General features: G+C 58.4%; 8 protein-coding genes across 8 annotated transcripts; 4 read left to right on the forward strand and 4 right to left on the reverse strand.

The window, feature by feature from the left end:
- The first annotated feature begins 16 nt into the window (after window positions 1-16).
- Window positions 17-3,517, forward strand: SCHCODRAFT_02604238 (asparaginase-domain-containing protein). The gene is made up of 13 exons (XM_050344093.1): window positions 17-435; window positions 604-709; window positions 777-1,067; window positions 1,127-1,166; window positions 1,258-1,394; window positions 1,469-1,568; window positions 1,618-1,728; window positions 1,788-1,862; window positions 1,915-1,932; window positions 1,993-2,253; window positions 2,314-2,321; window positions 2,378-3,037; window positions 3,089-3,517. Exons 1-13 carry the CDS (start codon window positions 329-331, stop codon window positions 3,269-3,271), a joined length of 2,097 nt encoding a protein of 698 aa, XP_050202618.1. The 5' UTR covers window positions 17-328; the 3' UTR covers window positions 3,272-3,517.
- Window positions 3,518-3,583: 66 nt separating this feature from the next.
- On the forward strand, window positions 3,584-5,167 carry SCHCODRAFT_02707724 (uncharacterized protein; the record flags this gene model as incomplete). The annotated part of the gene is made up of 2 exons (XM_050347026.1): window positions 3,584-3,598; window positions 3,771-5,167. 2 exons carry the CDS (start codon window positions 3,584-3,586, stop codon window positions 4,959-4,961), a joined length of 1,206 nt encoding a protein of 401 aa, XP_050202619.1. The 3' UTR covers window positions 4,962-5,167.
- SCHCODRAFT_02742262 (uncharacterized protein) lies at window positions 4,909-6,300 on the reverse strand. The gene is made up of 2 exons (XM_003035435.2): window positions 5,479-6,300; window positions 4,909-5,425 (listed from the first exon to the last, which is right to left on the reverse strand). The coding sequence occupies exons 1-2, from the start codon at window positions 6,183-6,185 to the stop codon at window positions 5,374-5,376; spliced, it is 759 nt and encodes a 252-aa protein (XP_003035481.1). The 5' UTR covers window positions 6,186-6,300; the 3' UTR covers window positions 4,909-5,373.
- A 130-nt stretch (window positions 6,301-6,430) lies between these two features.
- SCHCODRAFT_02604244 (uncharacterized protein) lies at window positions 6,431-9,461 on the reverse strand. Its single transcript, XM_050344094.1, has 2 exons — window positions 7,019-9,461; window positions 6,431-6,968 (listed from the first exon to the last, which is right to left on the reverse strand). Exon 1 carries the CDS (start codon window positions 9,197-9,199, stop codon window positions 7,106-7,108), a length of 2,094 nt encoding a protein of 697 aa, XP_050202620.1. The 5' UTR covers window positions 9,200-9,461; the 3' UTR covers window positions 6,431-6,968; window positions 7,019-7,105.
- A 1,096-nt stretch (window positions 9,462-10,557) lies between these two features.
- On the forward strand, window positions 10,558-12,625 carry SCHCODRAFT_02604247 (uncharacterized protein). The gene is made up of 3 exons (XM_050344095.1): window positions 10,558-11,338; window positions 11,410-12,428; window positions 12,480-12,625. Exons 1-3 carry the CDS (start codon window positions 10,634-10,636, stop codon window positions 12,568-12,570), a joined length of 1,815 nt encoding a protein of 604 aa, XP_050202621.1. The 5' UTR covers window positions 10,558-10,633; the 3' UTR covers window positions 12,571-12,625.
- A 42-nt stretch (window positions 12,626-12,667) lies between these two features.
- On the reverse strand, window positions 12,668-12,966 carry SCHCODRAFT_02559413 (uncharacterized protein; the record flags this gene model as incomplete). The annotated part of the gene is made up of 1 exon (XM_003035433.2): window positions 12,668-12,966. One exon carries the CDS (start codon window positions 12,964-12,966, stop codon window positions 12,718-12,720), a length of 249 nt encoding a protein of 82 aa, XP_003035479.1. The 3' UTR covers window positions 12,668-12,717.
- A 1,144-nt stretch (window positions 12,967-14,110) lies between these two features.
- SCHCODRAFT_02604251 (uncharacterized protein) lies at window positions 14,111-16,644 on the forward strand. Its single transcript, XM_003036252.2, has 8 exons — window positions 14,111-14,457; window positions 14,510-14,811; window positions 14,859-15,719; window positions 15,808-16,066; window positions 16,117-16,174; window positions 16,228-16,246; window positions 16,300-16,324; window positions 16,379-16,644. The coding sequence occupies exons 1-8, from the start codon at window positions 14,402-14,404 to the stop codon at window positions 16,413-16,415; spliced, it is 1,617 nt and encodes a 538-aa protein (XP_003036298.1). The 5' UTR covers window positions 14,111-14,401; the 3' UTR covers window positions 16,416-16,644.
- Window positions 16,645-18,352: 1,708 nt separating this feature from the next.
- On the reverse strand, window positions 18,353-18,691 carry SCHCODRAFT_01347011 (uncharacterized protein; the record flags this gene model as incomplete). Its single annotated transcript, XM_003035432.2, has 1 exon — window positions 18,353-18,691. One exon carries the CDS (start codon window positions 18,689-18,691, stop codon window positions 18,353-18,355), a length of 339 nt encoding a protein of 112 aa, XP_003035478.1.
- Window positions 18,692-19,204: the final 513 nt, after the last annotated feature.

Genomic DNA, 19,204 nt, shown 5'->3' on the forward strand with positions numbered 1-19,204 from the left:
GTAACGGTAACGCTGAATGACAATGATCGGAAGCGGCGGCGGCAAACCCCAGCTGCCGTCGCCCACGCGGTTTTCGGTGTCTATGTTGCCTTCAACCGCCGTGTTCAGCTTCTGCTTGGTCTTCACAAGCTCTCTGTTGTCAACTCTGAAGCCTCGCCTCTCTTGAAACTTGAACTCACCCGCCTAGAACTGTATTCCTTGCTCTCTAAACGTACCTGCGCTCGGCCGATTGCTCGCAGAATATACAAGTCAAGCCGGAGACATCTCCGCAAGATATACCTGAGGCTGCACAAAAATATCTAGACGACCAGTCAACGCTCTGGAGTACATGGAGTCCAAAGTTCTCGTCATCTACACCGGTGGCACAATCGGTATGCTCACTGGCGCGCACGGATTCGTGCCCGAACCCGCCTTCCTGACGCAGACTCTACGGAGGTGAGTAATCTTTCTATCTGGTTACTCTCCGCGAAGACGCGCCCTTGGCGATCTGTTGCGCCTCATGTTGGCGAGCTTGAACCTTTACATGACCGCCCCATATATTTACAGGAATATAAGCGAATGCCATCTACAGAGCTGGAAGTATTGACTGAATCAACTCAATAGCCAGGCGCGCTTCCACGACCCGCTTCAAGACTCGCTATTCTCGCACGCAGCAAGCGTCGAAGGCTTCCGAACATGGAGCGGGCGCGCATCGCCCGTGCAGCCGTCTGTGAGTATCCGCTTTTGTACTATCTTTCTTATACAACTCATCCTCATTCTGACACGCATTTCCATAGCCACCCCAATCGCCAACATCTGCCAACGCCCGCGCGCTTGACGGCCCCACCCTTCGCGTGCGGTCGAAGAGGCCGATCGTCGGCGCGGCGCCCACGCCGCCGCAGAAGAGAGTGAAGCCAGACACGAGGGACCAAGCGGAGGCGGGCGAAGATCTCAGGAGAGATGACAACGGCAAGCAAGACGAGGACGACGACGGCTACTACGAAGCGCATCTTCCCAGTCTGCTCATGCCTGCGACGGTGGTCTCGAGCGGGGCGGTGCGCAAGGCGATGCGTTATGCGATTATGGAGGTGGGCGTTTATCTTCAGGATGAGAAAGTGGACTATGGGCTGACAATGCTTATGAGTAGTGGCACCCGCTGCTGGACAGCAGTAATATCGAGATGAAAGGTGGGTTATGTCGACGCCTTCTTGGCCCTGCAGAGATACCGGGCGCGAATTTCTGCTTGCGGTCGACACCTGCTAACCTGCTTGCCCTCAGACTGGATCCGCATCGCGACAGAGATCGAGCTGAACTACAATCTCTACGACGCGTTCGTTATTCTGCACGGCACAGACACGATGTCGTATACTTCGAGTGCGCTCAGCTTTTTGCTTGAAGATCTAGGGAAGACGGTGGTAAGTTGGAGAGTCCTTATCTGATTTGATCGTGACGATTCTACGGGAGAGCGCTTGCTCACTGACGCTACAAGATCCTGACCGGCGCACAAATCCCATTATCCCAGCTACGGAATGACGCGACAGACAATCTGATGGGTGCTCTGCTGACGGCAGGTCATTATACCATTCCGGGTGAGTAATTTCCTTGTCCCACGCTCTTAGTGGGCTCAAAACCTTGTAGAATGCTGCCTCTACTTCAACCATACCCTATATCGCGGCAATCGCGTTACGAAGGTCTCCTCTGATGAGCTCGCTGCTTTTGACAGCCCGAATTTTGCGCCTTTGGTCAAAGGTGAGCTGACCTCCAGTAAACCTATTGTAGGCTTGCACGCTGATACTAAGCGCACTCAGTTGGCATCGATATCGTCGTCAACTGGAATGACGTGATCCGGCAGACGAGCCTGAGGCGGTTCAAGGCTCACAAGGGTATGTACCAACTTTCTTTTTCCTCGCCTCGTCTCATGACGCACACCCACAGATCTCAGCTCGAAAGTCGGTGCGTAACTCCCTCACTTGGGCCATAGCTGCAGTTCCCACCTACTCATCCCCTCGCCAGTCACCATCCGCCTCTTCCCCGGCATCACCGCTGCCATGATCTCCGTCTTCTGCGCTCCGCCCGTCCAGGGCGTCGTCCTCGAGGCCTTCGGCGCCGGCAACGCGCCCAATCGGCAGGATTTGCTGCAGGCGATCCGTGATGCTTGCGACCGTGGTGTGGTCATCGTGGCGATCTCGCAGTGCACGAAGGGTTCGGTGAGCGCGGCGTATGAAACGGGGATCGCGCTGGTGAAGGCGGGGGTGGTGCCGGGATATGATATGTGTGAGTGCTTCTGTGTTCTCGCGAGCTGGTTGATTCGCTGAACGAAACAATGATTTTCAGCTCCAGAGGTACATGGCTGAGCTATTCGGAAGAGGAGCGTCTTGAGTACTAAGTCGACACGCAGTGTGCTCTAACCAAGCTCAGTTACCTCTTGTCGAAACCCGAGCTCTCCCCTGCCGCTGTCCGGGAGCTGATCCGTACACCTCTTCGTGGTGAACTCACCCGGCCTGAAGGCGCGCCTGCCATAGCTGGCGAACCAGGAGGGCTGGCGGGTACGCTCGAGAACGTGCAACGCGCCCTCGGGCACTTTGCGAGACTAGCTCGACCAGGTGGAGCGTTGCCTGCGGTAACTGTAACGGCCGACGCCGATGCGGATGGTCGGGACACGAAGGACGCAGGCGCGCCATGGTCTTGGACAGCAGCAGAAGCGGGCGCGACGGAGGCAGTCCTCGTGCCCTCCCTCGTCCACCTAGCCGCCGCATGCGGAGACGCCGAGTGCCTGCGCTTCTGCCTCGCAGAGGCGGGGGCGCGGCTCCCCGACGAGGACTCGCCGATCCCGAAAGACGAGGACGTGCACGCCGCGCAGAGCGCGCACTACACGCCGCAGGTGCCCCAGTACGGCACGACGGGCGCGGGACTGGCGAACGCGCTGGAGCCGGGCGTGGGGCGGACGCCGCTGCATGTTGCCGCGCTGAATGGGCATGGGCAGATGGTGGACGCTCTGCTGCACGCGGGGGCGTTGGTGCATTTGCGAGACGCTCTCGGACATACGGCGCTGTACTACGTGAGTAAATGCGATCCAAAACTGGACGGCTGGCTGACTTGTGAACCTTAGGCCGCGCGTCAAGGGCACGGTGAAGTTGTGCGACTACTGGTACAGGCGGGGGCAACGCTGGGAGGAACGGATGATATGTTCGCTGAGGTATCCGTGAAGGTGGCGCAAAAGCAAGGAGACCAGCACGCTCTCAACGTCTGGGTAATGGCAGGGGTACCGGTACGGGAGGAAAGCCAGATGTGATCCTCTTGGGCAATGTGCGCACGCGTTCTTCATGACTTGTTCTGGTGACAAGGTGTTGACAGCCTTTTGTCAACAGCTTGGACCTGCTTGCAACGGTAAAAGGACCGAGCGAGAGCCTCTCCGTGTTATGTGTAGGCATCAACAATAAACGCGATGGGTCACGCACTTGGCTTTGTTTGTTTTCACGTGGTTGATTGTAACACCGGTCGTGCACCCCAACGCAACTTGACCATTAACCACCACGACCACTCTGCTGAACCCACCGCCACTCGCCTTCCTACTTGACATCCACAGGAAGAATCATCAGTGACCATGAGGTCTGCGCTAGTGTGTGCCCCGCTGCAAGACAGCGAACTGTCATATGCTAATGCCCATTGTCCTCTAGCCACTTCAGCGCTTAGTGGATGGCCAGACTGATGGCCCCAGCTTCTCTCAGCTTGTAACGCTGGAGACACACAGTACGAGTCTCATCAAGACTTCTCTCACTTCTCCCGTAGAGCGTTTGCCGGCCGAACTCCTCTCAGAGATATTCGTGTGGCTTCTGGACTACGTCGTCGCCGAGACAGAGTCACAGTGGCCTCATATTCGCACGATAAGCCCGCAGATTGAACGAACCATCGGTCGTGTCTGTAGAACATGGCGAAGCGTCGCACTGACTACGCCGCAACTCTGGATGTACTTGGCGGTCCCCCAGAAGCCTGCAATGTTGAGCGGATTCCTCGAACAATATCTCCCTCGCATCCGAATGCGGCTTTTTCACTTCCAGATATCACCGGGCTGGGCAGGCATGTCATTATTTGTTGATGCTCTTCGACCTCAAGCATCGCAATGGAGTACAATCAACTGGGCCGGCGGGATCGAGGAATTTAGGCGGTTAAAACCCGTCGCAACCCCGAATCTCAAAGAAGCACACATCACCTTCGAGGGATTTGGCCCTGGGCTTTGGCCAACTCAATTTCTCAATTATGCGCCGTCACTACAATATCTCGACATCAACGCAAGCAGGTTCACCTCCATTAACGCGGATGCGTTCGACGCGTCCCTACCGCCTACAGCTCCCCTGCGAACGCTGGAATTGAAAGCAAAGAAACTCCGCATGCCTTCTCTCTTAGCAAGTCTCCGACAGTATAGCACTACACTTCGGTCCCTCGAACTGCATGTCGAAGTCTTCCACGATCAGTTGGATTCTTCGACAGGCCCACTGCCCTTGTACTCGCTGAAGCGTTTGGTGCTCGTGGCGCAGGCAGCTCATCTGCTCCCCTTTATCAATGCTCCGAACATCCAGGACATGCTGTTCGAGGAATGTTACGCCGTGTCTGTGCATGCGGAGCTGGACAGGTACCTGTTCCGTGTGCCTTCTGCGGCTACGCATATGCGGCGCCTCAAAGTGCATCCTTATATGGAGGACAAGCACTACATCCTCTTCAGGTGTCTCCAGTGGTTGACGAACCTGACCTGGCTCGACTTGACAGCGATGAGGTTCCAGCCAAGCGGCTTGAATGATCTGCTGCAGCGCTTGCGCTATGCAGACGGTGCATTCCCGGTTTTACCCAAGCTCAAGACCGTGAATCTCGAGGCGGCAAGTCGGGAGGCTTTTGATGCGTTCGCGAGCTCGAGATCGGAAGCTCGTTCGCTGTGCGCAGAGTGCGGGATCACCATGCCGAAGGTCGATGCGCACTACTATGCCTAGTATAATGCATTAAACAGTCAGTCTGAACCGTTACCATCGAGTTGTGTTTCTAACCTATGCTACAGGTGTGCGATGCAACCAAAGGACGCCCCAAACCTTCCTTAACATTGATCCCATACTGTTGTGTGCGCTATCGTACAAGTCGTCACCATGAGTACCGTGACTCTCAATGTCGACTTAACAATTGTCCAATATTATACGTACTACACTGTACCCCCAGTGCCCATACTGATTCCACAGTTCGAGCTTGCAATGATGAAGAACGCGGTAATAGATCACCTGGCGACTTCCGCGCCTTTACAGCGGCAGGAAGTTGTCGCCAGCACAGTGAGTGGTGTTTCCAGCACACAAGGACCAGGACAAGACTACACCGCGACTCGGCGGTCAAGGCACACTCCGTACAGTCGGTTGTTCACGAAAAATTCCAGAACGTTGAGAATGCATTCGGTATCCGACTGATGAGGCTGCAGAGATATAAGTCAGCTTCATTCGATCGTTCAAGTAACGCAAAACAAACCTGGAGAACGACGGGGTGCTCGACGCAGTCGGTCGTCGCGCCGGCGTCTGGTTATAATACGATCCCCTCCGCGGAGGCGCTCGCGCGCCCTGGCTGCGCCTCGCCGCATCCTGGCGGTCGCGCTCCTCTATCCGCTCCCTCACCAGCCGCGCGAACTCCCTCTGGCGCGCACGCGTCGCCTCATCCGAGCCGCTGAGGTACGCCTGCGCAGCCTCGTCCGCGAGTCGACCGACTTCAGCAGAGCGCTGCTCGGCGCGTCGTCTGGTTTCCTCCGGACTGATTTCGACTTCCGAACCTTCCGCCGCATGCGCGACCTGAAGCGCTTCCCTTGCCCCACGCTCGGCCTGCTCCTGTTCCTCTTGCGCAAGCTGCTGAGCAAGAGCGTGGTCGTCAAGCAAGCCAGAGATGCGTTGCAGTTCGTCGGCGAAGAGTTCGAGAGCGAGTAGGGTATCCTCATCCAGGGCAGAGTCAGGTGAACGACCAGATGCAGGCGCATGCGATTCGGACGCGGGTGCATCCGATGATGATGATGATGTCCCTTCAGTTGGGGGAGAGGCATTGGAAGAGGACATAGTTGTCTGCTCGCTAGCGGAGGTCGATGCTTTTGCGGCGCGCCGCTCAGCAGCGAGCTCGGTCACATCTGCCAGATGGCTGCGTACGATTGCAGCGAAAAGGGCATGCTGGTCATCTTCCGCAGTACCGCTCATAGTTGGAACCCCGCAGGAGAGCTTTAGTGGCAATTCGTGAGGTGAAGGCAGGAGGCAAGCAGACTCGTGGTGGTCTACGCACGAAGCGCGTGCTGATGGCTATCGATCGCTGACCCCTGACTTCCAAAGCTCGAGCGCGTCTCTTCTGAACTATGGTCCTGACCAACGCAAGGACGGTTTCCTACCGAAGACGGCATACCTACAGTCACAGATGAGCTTCGAAAAGAAGCGAGTCTCACGCTGTGTTCGAGAGGAAAATCAGAGCATGCAAATATCAGATACCTATGCAGACAGAGTATTACGACGGAATATATACGATGGAAGATAGCGCAGACAGTCAGTAGGCGCATCGGCAAAGACAGTGAGAGTGAGGGGATGATGCGGAAGATGAGAGCATAATTACGTGCAAGTAAAAGAAAAACAGAGATCGATGCCGGTGAGGTGAGTGTGGATGGGAGAGGAAAGGGCAGGGATGACGATGGGGATGAAAGGAAGATGGAGCGAGAAGAGGGAGACGATGGAGGGCATGAGGGTGAGGGAAGCGAGTTCGGTGGAGGAAAGGGTTGAATATATGATACCATGCGAGAATAGACGGATGCATAACGAGTCCAAGAGAGTATGGACGGTCCATTTGCGATGTTTATGCAAGGGCGTGAGGAGGGGCACGGCATCGTGTGAGGACGGAATGCCCCGGCGTTATTCGTCGTAAGTCAGCGAAAGGGATCGCTTTCAGGGAGGGCGCGGGTCAAGATGACCCTTCTTCGGGGTATAGCAAAACGATATCTGAAGGTGATGTCAGCGCTCGTACGACGGCACCAGTAGTTCCAACTCACCATCGCTGCCGAATCTACAAGCACAACATTTCTTCGCCCATGACCCCCTTGTCTGACACCACCGCTGTCGTACATCACCGCTCCATGCTAAACCCACACCCTGCCTCCGACCCTCACCCTCACATCTAGGCCCGCCGCCTTCGCACCCCTGAGCGCACGCAGTGCGCCCCCGGCTCGTGAGGTGTCATGCCACAGCCCACCCTGCCCCGATATACACAGCGTACGCAAGGCGCGCGGGTGCGTAGCAGAGTGGAACGATGGAGGCGGTGCGTGAGGGTAGTAGCCAGTAAAGGGAGTAGGACCGCTTGGTTTAGGTGGAGTAGATGGACTCTCTTGCGAAGGTGTGAGATCGCTGAGGCTCGAAGAGGATGTGGAAGGGCGATTTGAAGGGGTGGAAGTCGCAAGACCGTCGGTGGGTTTGGGAGCTAGGTCATCCGCAGAAGAGGAGTGCGAAGTCGAGGGCGTCGGTGATGTGAGAAGCGAAGGACCTGGGATAGCGTCCGATGTATGGGATGCGCTCAGCTGCACACTACGTGTCGGCCCCGGCGTCGATGGCTGCTTGATTGAGGACGCCAAGGAGGACGAGGACGGCGCAGGCGAAGCACCCCGAGACACCGTGCCGGTCTGTCGTGTGAGGGTCCTCGTTCCTGGCGCACGTACAGGCGCCTCATCAGCGTCGCGTGAGCTTCCTGGACTACGCATCTCTTCATCCTCGTGCGCTGATACATTGGACGAACTGGCAGCTGCGTTGGCGGCGGCAGCGGCCATCAAGACACTACTTGTCGGTCCCAGACTATTGCGTTGCGGGACAGGGGTACTCGGATGTGTTATCGGGCGCCCAGTGGGTGAGGGCGAGGCGGGCGTGGCGCCAGGGGGCGTTGATGGCGACTCGGTGGCTGTAGCAGGCGATGGCGAGGGTGAGGGGGATGGGGGTGGCGGGGTCGTAGGCGACCGGGGCGTCTTGTATACAGTCGCTCGCGGTGCCGATGATTCCTGCGACGGCTGCGCCCACCGTGGCGGCGGCGGCCTCTCCCAACGTACATTCACGATGTCAACCACGTCCGCCACAAATCGCGCCAGGCTGTTCTGCATCGCGAACGTGTACGTCAAGCTCTCCAACTTCGGCAACAGCTCCGGCCGACGCAGCAGCCCGCGCGCGTCCGCCGCCGTCCAGCCGTGCACCTCGTCGATCGCGAGATTGCGGAGATCGGGGAGGGCGCGGAACACCGCCGTCAGGACGTGCAGATACAGGCCGACGCCCGCGAGCGCGAGGGAGCGCAGCCGCGGGCCGTGGACCTCAAAGAACGCACGAATGCGGCGCTGTGCGGGATCGGGGATGCAGGTCGGCGCGCCGGTGTCCACGGGCCGAAGGGCGAGCGTGCGGAGCGCAGGCAGCTCGAGGCGCGCGAGCACGCACGCGAGCTGCGACACGTCCGCCGCCGCGAGGTCGAGGGCGCGCAGGCGGGCGTGCGTGAAGCGCAGGCCCGACACGGGGGCCTTGTGCGCCATGATCGACAGGCGCTCGAGCGACGGGCAGAGGGCGAGGAGGCGGAAGAGGCCGTCGTACGCCAGATAGTCCGCCGTAAAGTCCGTGAGCTGGGCCCAGGGGAGCGGGGCGGCGAGCGTGTTGGCGATGCCCTTGAGCGTGACGGCACGCAGGCGGGGCGCGGTGCGGAGGCCGTCGAGGGTGGAGGGGAAGAGGAAGGCCTTGTGCGGGTCGACGAGGGTGAGGCGGGCGAGTGAGGCGAGCTGGGAGGGCGGGGCGAGGAGGAGATCGAGGAGGTGGGGCGGGCAGGAGAGCTCGGCCCAGCGCGGGCGCGTGGCGAGGAGGGCGTCCCAAGCGGGGGCGGGCTGGGTGCGCGGGCCAGGGGGCGGGTAGGAGAGGCGGGAGCCGGCGAGGTGCACGCGCAGGGGGCGCTGCCCAGAGCGCGATACGGCGAGTGCGGCGAGCGACTCGCGGGCCGAGGCGCCGAGGAACGCTGCGGACCACAAGGCCTGCTCGGCGAGTGCGATCTCGCGCCAGCGACGGCACACGACGGTCAGCGGGAGCGCGGCGATTAGAGGATTCGCGCCGTCGGCCTCCATGGCGGCCTGGTAAAACAGAAAGATTTCACCGACAAGCTCGGGTGGAATGTGGCCGATAGACAGCGCGAACGGGTTGGGCGTGCTGGGGTTGGACATGGTGGCGGCAACAGGAGCGGACGCTCGATGCGCGCCAGCGATGGCGAGAGCGGCGGCGGTGAAGTTGGTCGTCGTCAACGACGATGGCAAGTGACAAGGGGATTCGGGCAAGGGTGCTGTCGACCATGACGCCCGCACGTGGCATTACCACGCTTAGATCGATCCGGGTTCGAGACCGGCCGCGTGTTTGTTGTTCACCCTTTCTCCGAAGGGTAGAAATTGTTAGCGAAGCCATCATCTTGTCGGTCGCCCACCTTGGGGACTGTAGAAGATCAGCGACGACCATACACACACAAACGCAGCTCACAGGAAATCCGTCGTCCCCCTCATCGCAGGACTACGATCTCAATCTTCAATCTTGCTCGCCTGCTCTTCAGACTTGCCAAAGAATGGACAATAGCTACCTCGGCGACCTGTCAAAGAGCGTCAGCAACAATGACCGAGATACAAGGTAACCTCCGTCTCCGCGACACCCACTCCACCAGAAGAGCGGCCTCGCCACCAAAGTCAGACAACTCGCTGACCACAAAGCGCGGCGCAGCGGAAGGGCAAAACAAGACAAAGTTGGACTTACGTGTTAATACTCCCCGGGTCTCTCGGTTGTAGATGGTCATTGGTAAACGCGCCTTGGGCCACGCAGACCAAACGCTTGAATTTGTAGAAGCAGACACAAGTGTAGCTCACAAATGTCAATGACTGTCGTGTCTTCCGAAAATTGAGGCTAAGGCGAGTAAGTCGAGCATGGAGGCCCCGGAAGTTGACGTCGGATCTCTTCGAATTTGTAGTAACCTGGTCGTCTGAGCCTGAAGATGATTCGTCAGGGGATTGGGTCCTTTGCCATTGAATAAATCATCAACCCCAGTGGAGTGCGCCGGAAGACACTGGCAGTGGGGAGTAGTGTTTCTGTGAGTGAAAATGATTGGTTTAGTTGTTTTCCAATCGATCCATCGACGTCGACGGCCCATTTATCAGACCGAAATATCGGAGAGAACATACCTTGTCCATAATTACCAGCACGTCCAGTGATGGTCTATTTTGCCTATAGAATGATCGGCTAGAAAAGAGAAATGGATCTTAAGCAGAATATCTCCTTTGAGTAGATCAGTGTATGCGCACCAAACAATAGGCTGGGTGTAGGCGCATTAGAGGGCGCCGGGTGTTCAGTGAATTACATTCCTGGAGCTTGCGCGCAATGCGTATATTCTGTATGAGCTTTTCTGTTCAGAACCGCAATAGGACGCGCGTCCTAGAAGATGACGGGAAGAGCAAACAAGCAATTCTCGAGGAATTGTTGTGACGCGTCGAACCGCGTGACCGTGGCAGGATCACCCTCACGTGCCAGAAATCCCCGCGGGGATTGCCGCGCGCTCCTTCCCTCTCACGCCCATTGTACTTTTCACGGGCAGGTCCCGTTCTCGCTGGTCGACCCTATCTATGCTCGCCGCCTTCCTCATTGCTCTTGCTACTCTTGATGCTGCGCTGGCCGCCCCCGTCCCCGACTCGCCCTTCGTCTTCGCCCCGGGAGCGCCTTCACCGTCCCCACCTGTCGCCTCCGATGCTGCTGGTCAGCCTTTCGTGCTTCCACCCCCGCCGCCTCCGCCTCCGCCTTCGTCGCCAACAGTGGAAGCTCCTGCACCGACCTCCTGGACTGCACCTGCGCAGATGACCGATCTCTCGGCCTTCAATATCACCCACTTCGCCGCCGGCTCTGCCAACGTTCGCGTCGCCACCCTCCCGCCGCTCTCTGCGCCTGCGGCCTCGTCAACCCCCGATGTCGACGACGACGACGACGGCTTCTCCCTCCTCTCCTCAGACGACTCCTCGAACTCCACCTCACCAGACTTGACCGACTCCTCTCGCACCGCCCTCCAACTCCTCTACCCCGCCGACTCCATCAACCCCGCCGCGCGCCCTCTCGGAGGGGCCGAATTCTACGCCGCCCCGCTCGATCTCAGCAACGCGTCCTCCGTCACCCTCACCTACTCCGTCTTCTTCCCCTCCACCTTCGACTGGGTCCTCGGCGGCAAGCTCCCGGGCCTCTACGGCGGCCGCGACGGCTGCTCGGGCGGCGATCCCGCCGAGGACTGCTTCAGCACGCGACTCATGTGGCGGAAGGGAGGGGTGGGGGAGTTGTATCTGGTACGTACTTCCTGCCTTCCATCGCTTGCTTTCACTGTTTGCAACGCCTTTCGTCTGACACTCTCTCCCAGTATGCCCCCAAAGACAAACAACCCGCCGCGCTCTGCGCCGACCCGCACTCCGTCTGCGACGCCGCCTACGGCCTCTCCATCGGCCGCGGCGCCTTCCGCTTCCCCGCCGGGCAGTGGACGACCGTCTCGCAAACGGTCGCGCTCAACACACCCGGGAAGGCCGATGGCGGGTTCGCGCTCGATGTGAATGGCGTACGTGTGGTGCAGAGGAGCGATGTGTATTATAGGGGCACGGGGATCAGGGCGGCTGCGGTGCCGGATGTGGCGGGGACGACCGCGACGACGACGAAGAAGCCCAAGGCAACATCGAAGAAAGCGAAGCCGACCTCGACGAAGCATAAGCCGACGCCGACCGCGGCACCCGTGGACGATCCTGATGATGGCGGATTGTTAGGTATTCTCGGGCAGCAGGAGGGCGATGGGGATGCGCCGGTTGGCTTCGTCTCTGAGAGCGCGGTTGACTCCGTCTCTGGGGGTACTTCTGCGATCGTTAGCGATGCAAACAGTGCGCAAGCCAGCGACACATACGGCGCACAAAACCTTCTTGGCGGCGCCGACGACGACGGCGAGGGCGACTCGCTTCCGTGGGGAACTGACGACGACGATCTGCTCGCGAGTCTTGGGACGAACGTGGCGATTCCGATCAGTACGACGGTGGTCTCCTCGCCCACGAGAACGGAAGTCCCAGGAGAGCCATCGGGGATGTACGGTCCAGGGGAGCCATCGGGCACGTACAGTCCAGGCGAAGAAGGGCAGCAGACGGGCGCGGCTGCTGGTGCATTGATGGGTACGGCGGGCGCGCAAGTGCCTTGGGGGGTGTCTACGTCTGGGACGCCCTTGATTACATCGGCGCCCTCGCCAACGATAACCAGTGTAGAGTCGGTAGCACCAACGACGACCACTGACGACGGCCTCGGCTTCCTCGGCTTGCAAGCCGGTGCGCAGGACGGCGAGGATGGTCCTGATGACGAAGGCCAAGCTTCGCCGCATCTGGCGCGCTTTAGGGGGTTGTTCTTTAGGTGTGTTTTGGCTCCTTTCGCCTTGAGTTGATTCGTGCTGACGTTTTTCAGCACTTTCTTTGGCGGGCACGAGGAAGAGTGGGCAACGCCGGTCGACCAGTATGTACTCTTTCGGGACTTCGCCATGGTGAAAAACGCTTGAGCGCGAGGCCATCTGTAATGCAATATACTGTGCTTTCTTCCGCGCTGCGGTCTGCTTGAATGACTGTTGCGGGATTCTCAGCAAACGACTGAGTCTTGAGGCGAAGGAGTGATTGCATTCATTGTGTTATCTACAGCGACTGAATGACTACCAAATACAGCTACATCCATTGTTCCTCGGTACGCCCCGCCCACCATCAGGGTTAGGGTCAGCCCTTCCGTCCCAACGCAAAAGAGCCCGCCCAGCCAGAGTGGCCGGAGCGGGACCGGAAAATATTGGGACGGTGCATGAGCCGAAGCCCATACAATGCGCGGGTTTTCCCTGAGGACAGGGTCGCCGTGCTATGGAGAACCCCCGCGCACCACCTGCCCAGATACGTGAAGGGGCAGATGCCATCAAGGTAAGTATGAGGTGTGCGGGTGGCGGGGGATGGGTTTTATGGGGGGGAGGGGCGCACGGACCAGGTGGGGAGGAGGTGAGGAGAGGTGGGGGCGTCGTGGGCGACGGCGAGCACGGACCAAGTGATGTGGGTGATCAAAGGGAGCCGCGCGTGGGGGCGCGATGAGCTTGCTCTTGACCTCCATTGCTGAGCCCCCTCTGGACAGTGATTTCTGCCTTCAATATCCGTAGCGCTTACGCATCTGTATCGTCAACTGTTCTTGCGAAAAAATGCTCGACTGGCGTGCGAACTTTCCCGTTGCATTCGTGGCACTGGTCTTCCCCGGGAACTGCCGTGATGACTCTGCTTCCCACTTTCATCACCGACGCCCCAGTGCTCGGACCCGGATAGCGCGGCGCAGGCGCTCATCGACCAGTGCGCAAAGGATGGGAAGGTCGGCGGATATTACCATCAGGACCTGTGTCATGGACACTACCTGAACTACGAGTTCATCTACGACGACTCGAACATCGACCAGTGGATGTCTCGTTCGTCGGCATCCGCTTCGGTATATTTATCGAATGTATCCAGCGAGTTAGTATCTATTGATCATCTTGCGACTGTTTTGTCCAAAAGAGTTTGCTCGTCCCTTAGATCGAGCTGGCGGCCAATATATACCGCTTATGGTAATTCTCAGGCGCTATCACATTGATCACGTTTGCTGACACCTATTGATCGGTCTGGACGCCACGTCGGACTCCTCCTTACAACCGTCATGGTACGCTGAGTATTCCCTTGCCGGACCAGCACCTTCCCAGTGCTTAAGCTCTACGACGACCGCCGACTCTACCTAAACGTTACGGCCGACGGCAAGCGAAAGGGCTAAAGTCAGCTGCCTATTAGTCTCCAAGAATAGTGCGAGACGGTGAGATATCTCCTACTCCATGTCCTAGCCGGAAATCAGTCTCCTGGCGCAGTGGTCTCGGGCCTTTGGGAGGATCACTCGCGGAATTGACGAGGTCACGCGAGGTGGGCCCGGAAGTAAGCAACTTGCGACGAAGCAGCTATTGTTCCGATTCCAGCTAAAGCGAGAGTCGGGCAAGGTCAACCGTTGTCGATGTCGTTCAAGTCAGCGCTCTAGCATGGTCTCCAGACGATTGAGGGCCTACTGGACCATCGAGAGACCACAACCCACACGCCTTTGAAAAGAGTAAAGTACAGTGATAAGATAATGGCAAAAGCCGAGGATCGCCGAGCGCGTTCTGATCGTTTTGAAATGAATGCCGCTCACAATCGCATGCCCTCTCGTACGTATCTTGCCTCCTGCTCGCTCTCTGACTCGGTCGCAGCTTGTTCGCAGCCCCCATGCGCCTCGTTTTCTCACGAAAACACCACTGAACCGCCTTCCGCACCCTCCCCCGCGCGTTCCCCCTCTTCCTCATAACCATCACGATGGCGCAATCTGCGGGGTACCTCATCTACGCAGGCTGCATGCCTCTGATCAAGATGTACGTGGTCCGGCCACTGCAGCAGGTCGCCCACTCATGGAACGATGAACAGGTATATCGGCTTTTTCCTGGGCTTCGTGGTGTCGAAGAAGGGCATGTTCACCCCCGCCGCCTCACGCGGGCTGTCGCAAGTGATGCTGAACGTGTCGCTCCCTGGCCTCATATTCTCCAGCATTGTGCCATCTTTCAATAATAGCAACATATCGGCTATGGGGCCGCTCGCGCTGCTTGCTATCGTGTACCAGGTACTGGGCTTCATCTCTGGTCTGGTCATTCGCGAGCTCTGCTATGTCCCGCGTAACTTCTGGCAGGGCATCCTCGTCGCTTGTGGCCTCAGCAATTGGGGCAATCTTCGTAAGCCGCTTTGCCGAGCTTTTTGCGCTCTACCTCACCTTCGACAGCCACCGCGGTCGTCGTGACGCTTATGGCGCAATCCCCGTTTGACCCCTCCACGGACGTCGAGCTCGGTATATCGTTCATTTCGATCTTCATCCTCGTCAACAACATAACCTTCTGGGTTATCGGCGCCGCGCGTAGCCTTGCGTGGGACTACCTCCCTGGTATACCTCAAGGCGAGGCTGCGCTCGTGCGCGTGCCCTGGTACGAGAAGCCAGTAGGCAGGCTCATCGCTCGTTACGTCCTTCACAAGCACGTGGAAGAAATGGACGCGAAGAAGGAATTCAGCGGTTCTCGCAAGGAGATGGACGTCTCGACGGTGGAGAGAGGCGTACTAGACCAACCGGACATCCTCCGCGGTGCAGCTGCGCTGGATGTGGCTCCTGTGACGCAGGCGGAGGAGGCATTCGCTGAGAATGCAGCTGAGGATCCTGATATCCAGCTCGCACGACGTTCATCACGCTTGTCTTCGTCCGCGGTCTCTGCGCGCGGGCGACGGCCATCTGTGAACCTTCAGCGCCCACGCACAGTACCCGGCGCACCACCACCATCGCTCGCCAGCCGCTCAGCAAGTGTTGACTCTGCACGGAAGTCGGTCGCGAACAAGTCCATCGCAGAGTCGTCGTCACATTCGGTGGCGGAGGACTCAGATGGACCGACGACATTCTGGGAGCGTGCCTTACCTCGGACGGTGCTGCGCACTCTGCACTACGCGGAAGCGCTCTTCCATCCGACGGTGGTCACAATATGTATCTCCTTACCCTGCGCGCTCGTCCCCGAGCTGAAGGCGCTTTTCGTCAATACGGGCAACCCGTCCTGGCATGGGCCAGACGGCAATCCGCCACTGTACTTCATCCTCGATACAGGTGAATCACTTACGCGACTCGCATTCTCCCACTTCTCTTCTCTTCTCTGTCCTTCCATACTGATATGATCTGTCCCCCTCCTCCCTAGCATCCCTCCTTGGTCAACTCGTGGTCCCCTCCGGCCTCATCCTCCTCGGCGCCTCCTTCGCACGCATCAAGCTTCCTCGCCCGCTCTCCCGACTACCCCTACCCGCCATGGTCTTCAGCACGGCTGTCAAGCTCATCGTCATCCCCGTCGCTGGGGTCTTCATCGTCGAGGCTATGGTCGGCGGCGGCATGATTCCCAAGGATGCGAAGGCCGAACGGTTTGTGGCAACGTTTCTGAGCGGGACCCCGGCGTTGGTAAAGTAAGTGGGGAGCTTGACAGCCGCTTCATGTTGGTCTTACGCTCTCACAGCCAACTCATGGTTACATCTCTCTATGCCGGTCCAGACGCAGATTTGAACACGGTCTCGGTGAGCACTTTGGATTCATCGGTTCACCCTCCTACCTCTGACGCGCATCGCAGGCGTTCCTTCTGTTCCAATGTAAGCATTCTGAATCGATTTCCTTCCGCCGAGCGTGCTCACCTCCATTCTAGACTCCTTCATGTTCTTTTCATCAGCGTAAGCTTTGTTTTATCGCGCGCAAGGATCGCTTGCTGACCCATTACCATACAGCGCATTGACCGCCGTCTCTTTGCTCCTTCTCGGCTGATAGCAGGAGAAGCTTATATGCCATCCAATGGCACCCGCTCGTGCACCATTTCATACTGCTTCGTCGCTTGCGCGGCGCCTCGACTCCTCGAGAACGTCTTGGAGGGAAAAAAATTGATGTCTGCAAAGGAAGGATACACATATAGATTTAGACCTGTATCCATAGGCGCTTCTGTCGCGCGTCTGTACGCACATATTTATGCACGCTTTCAATTGGATTTTTACTCGTCACTTCGCTGGCATTTCCCGGTATCCTCAAGCTCATCCTCAATCCCCATCGCCAACCCCCACAAGCGGCGGCGACGTTGACGACTCCCCTCGCCACCACAACTGCTATCGAACGCACTCGCATTATCGCGAAGCCTCACGAAGCGCATCCTGCCAGCCCGCAATTGCCTCCGCCCCGCTTCTCCCGGATCATCACAACAAGGCCTTCCTAATCGGGCAACTTACGGCCATAAAGCCAGCCTTCCTTCTTGCTTCCCACGTTTCGGACCTTTATGACAGGAAACTCTTTTCGCACAGCCGTGTGACCCCGGGTGATAACATGAGGATCCGGGGGCGCGGACGATAGCGTGGGGTTGCGGACGGTAGAATGCGGTAGCGCTTGGGTAGCCCACAGTTCCGTCCGGTGGTCGCCCTAGCTAGGGCACTGCACGCGAGGCTGTACGAGGACGTTGTGCGAGATGGGCTGTACAGGCCCGCTCGACAAAGCATGTGTTCCGTCCGACAAGCGCTCTCATTCCACGGTCCTCAGAGTCCGCCATGAAATGCTGACCGACGAAACATGCGTTCCATCCTGTGTATTCGGCAGTGCGTGCATCCTCCGCGCTCCATGCACGCACCGTTGATCACTCACAGCATACACTTAGCCCAGGACGCAGTACACCGACTTACACTGACTGGACGTCGATGTAGACTTCTGTGGAATGCTGCGGCGCATCAAGTGGAATCGGAGGCAGACATACAATGAGGATGGTTGACTGGTACGGTACAGGATGAGAATAGCGTACGGCATCTACGGTATGGGAAATGACACGGGATGCGGAGGACAATGCCGTGGGATGAGGAAGTACGATGGCGTGGAATGAGGAAGTACGACGTCGAATGGATAAGTACGGCACCGGGTGAGTAAGGCTATTGCAGAAGGTGAGGAGAAGCATGATCCTGCAAGCGGGTGATTGCCCGCGAACAAGGCTGAATGGCTGCGGGCGGACAATCGCATGGCAGTTGAGGAGAACATTCAACGGCCTTCATGGGCCCGGAACGCACTCAATGCCGTGGGATAGATAGAGCTGATATGAACGCTGCAGGGTCAGACGGGACTCCCCGATGGGCAGGGCTCTCCTATGTTCGACGCACATGGGGACGCACTCACACATACGGGGACGCAGTTGTTGCGAGATGGTGGGGATGGAGGGAAGTATCAATTCATTCGGCGGGGATGGTGACGGCATAGCCAAGGGGCGCACGCAAAGTCGAGAGGAGCTCGGATGAATTCACGCAGGTCCGGGATGGGACTAGCTTTACGGCAACGGTGTCTGATGACATAGACAAGTGCGTGGTCGAGTGAATACGGTGGCGCGATGGACTGGTGGAGGCCTGATCCTAGAACGATAGAGCTTGATCCTGAACGACGAACTTGATCCAGGAACGACAGACCTTGATGCTCGGTAGCCAAACCCTGCCCCTAGTACGCCAAAGCCTGATTAGAACGACCAGCCCTGATGAGAAGACTGCGAATTCTGCCGGCCTGCGCCACTTCATTGTTCGACGGAAGCCACCTCCATTGTCCGACGGAAGCCAACACCACCGTTCGTCGGAATCCACCACCATTGTTCGACGGAAGCGGCATGCCAGAGGGCGCGGAAAGGCGCGCAAGGTGTCGTTATCGTAGGCATCGAAGGTCGAGGAGATATTGGATGACTTCCCGTAAATTCAAAAGGCACTGGCGACGCCCGATTTGACCTTGGGAGACGTCGACTTGACCCTGAGAGACGTCGACTTGACCTTGGGAGACGTCGACTTGACCCTGAGAGACGTCGACTTGACCCCGGGAGACATCGACTTGACCCTAGCAGACATCAACTTGACCCTGGCAGACATCAACTTGACCCTTGGAAGACATCGAACTGACCACGTGTAATCGCGTCGACGACGATGACGGTACCGAGAAAACTTGGCAACATCGCGGTACCGCAAAGTCTTATCCGCTTGCAGAGGCGGAGGCAGATGGTCGTCGTTGAGGAGTGGAGGGAGCGCAAGCGAGACAGTCATGCTACGCCGTGCGAGACGTATGTGGTCCCGCGACGAGCTGGATATCAGAGGACACGCAACGTGCGAGACGTATGCGGGACGAGCTGGGTATCAGATAACACGCGACGAGCAAGACTTACGGCCCCGCGACGACGGAGCCGCAGGGATGGGGCCTGAGAGACGGAGGCATCCGCCTAGTACCGTCCGCGGACCCGTGACGACGGAACCTGAGCAGGAGTCGATCGAAGGGTCGCGGATGGTGCGCCCAACATCGTGGATGAAAAGCGCTACATCCTTCAGGGCGGTCAAGGGATGTTGACGAGGAGACCGAGGCCGTACGCCATCGTGAGGAGCAAGACGGTCATCGGAGGACGAGACAGCCCAGAAGACGCCGCGGAGGATGGAAGTCGACGAGGAAGTATGTGGAAGTCGACGAAGAAGTATGCGGCCGTGCGGGACGGCGCGAGAGGCAGACGCATTGGGGAAAGATGGACGCTCTGGGTGACGGTGATGGCCATTCAGACCAATGCGGGC

This window comes from Schizophyllum commune, assembly GCF_000143185.2.
Source record: "Schizophyllum commune H4-8 unplaced genomic scaffold SCHCOscaffold_1, whole genome shotgun sequence".
NCBI lineage: Eukaryota > Fungi > Basidiomycota > Agaricomycetes > Agaricales > Schizophyllaceae > Schizophyllum > Schizophyllum commune.

Coding starts and splice junctions, on each gene's coding strand:
- SCHCODRAFT_02604238 (XM_050344093.1), top strand. CDS start 329: ATGGAGTCCAAAGTTCTCGTCATCTACACCGGTGGCACAATCGGTATG. Junction 1,167..1,257: donor CAGTAATATCGAGATGAAAG/GTGGGTTATGTC, acceptor GCTTGCCCTCAG/ACTGGATCCGCATCGCGACA. Junction 1,729..1,787: donor TTTTGCGCCTTTGGTCAAAG/GTGAGCTGACCT, acceptor AAGCGCACTCAG/TTGGCATCGATATCGTCGTC.
- SCHCODRAFT_02742262 (XM_003035435.2), bottom strand. CDS start 6,185: ATGAGCGGTACTGCGGAAGATGACCAGCATGCCCTTTTCGCTGCAATC. Junction 5,426..5,478: donor AGCACCCCGTCGTTCTCCAG/GTTTGTTTTGCG, acceptor ATATCTCTGCAG/CCTCATCAGTCGGATACCGA.
- SCHCODRAFT_02604244 (XM_050344094.1), bottom strand. CDS start 9,199: ATGTCCAACCCCAGCACGCCCAACCCGTTCGCGCTGTCTATCGGCCAC.
- SCHCODRAFT_02604247 (XM_050344095.1), top strand. CDS start 10,634: ATGCTCGCCGCCTTCCTCATTGCTCTTGCTACTCTTGATGCTGCGCTG. Junction 11,339..11,409: donor GGGTGGGGGAGTTGTATCTG/GTACGTACTTCC, acceptor ACTCTCTCCCAG/TATGCCCCCAAAGACAAACA. Junction 12,429..12,479: donor TTTAGGGGGTTGTTCTTTAG/GTGTGTTTTGGC, acceptor GACGTTTTTCAG/CACTTTCTTTGGCGGGCACG.
- SCHCODRAFT_02604251 (XM_003036252.2), top strand. CDS start 14,402: ATGGCGCAATCTGCGGGGTACCTCATCTACGCAGGCTGCATGCCTCTG. Junction 15,720..15,807: donor GTACTTCATCCTCGATACAG/GTGAATCACTTA, acceptor CCTCCTCCCTAG/CATCCCTCCTTGGTCAACTC. Junction 16,325..16,378: donor TTCATGTTCTTTTCATCAGC/GTAAGCTTTGTT, acceptor ATTACCATACAG/CGCATTGACCGCCGTCTCTT.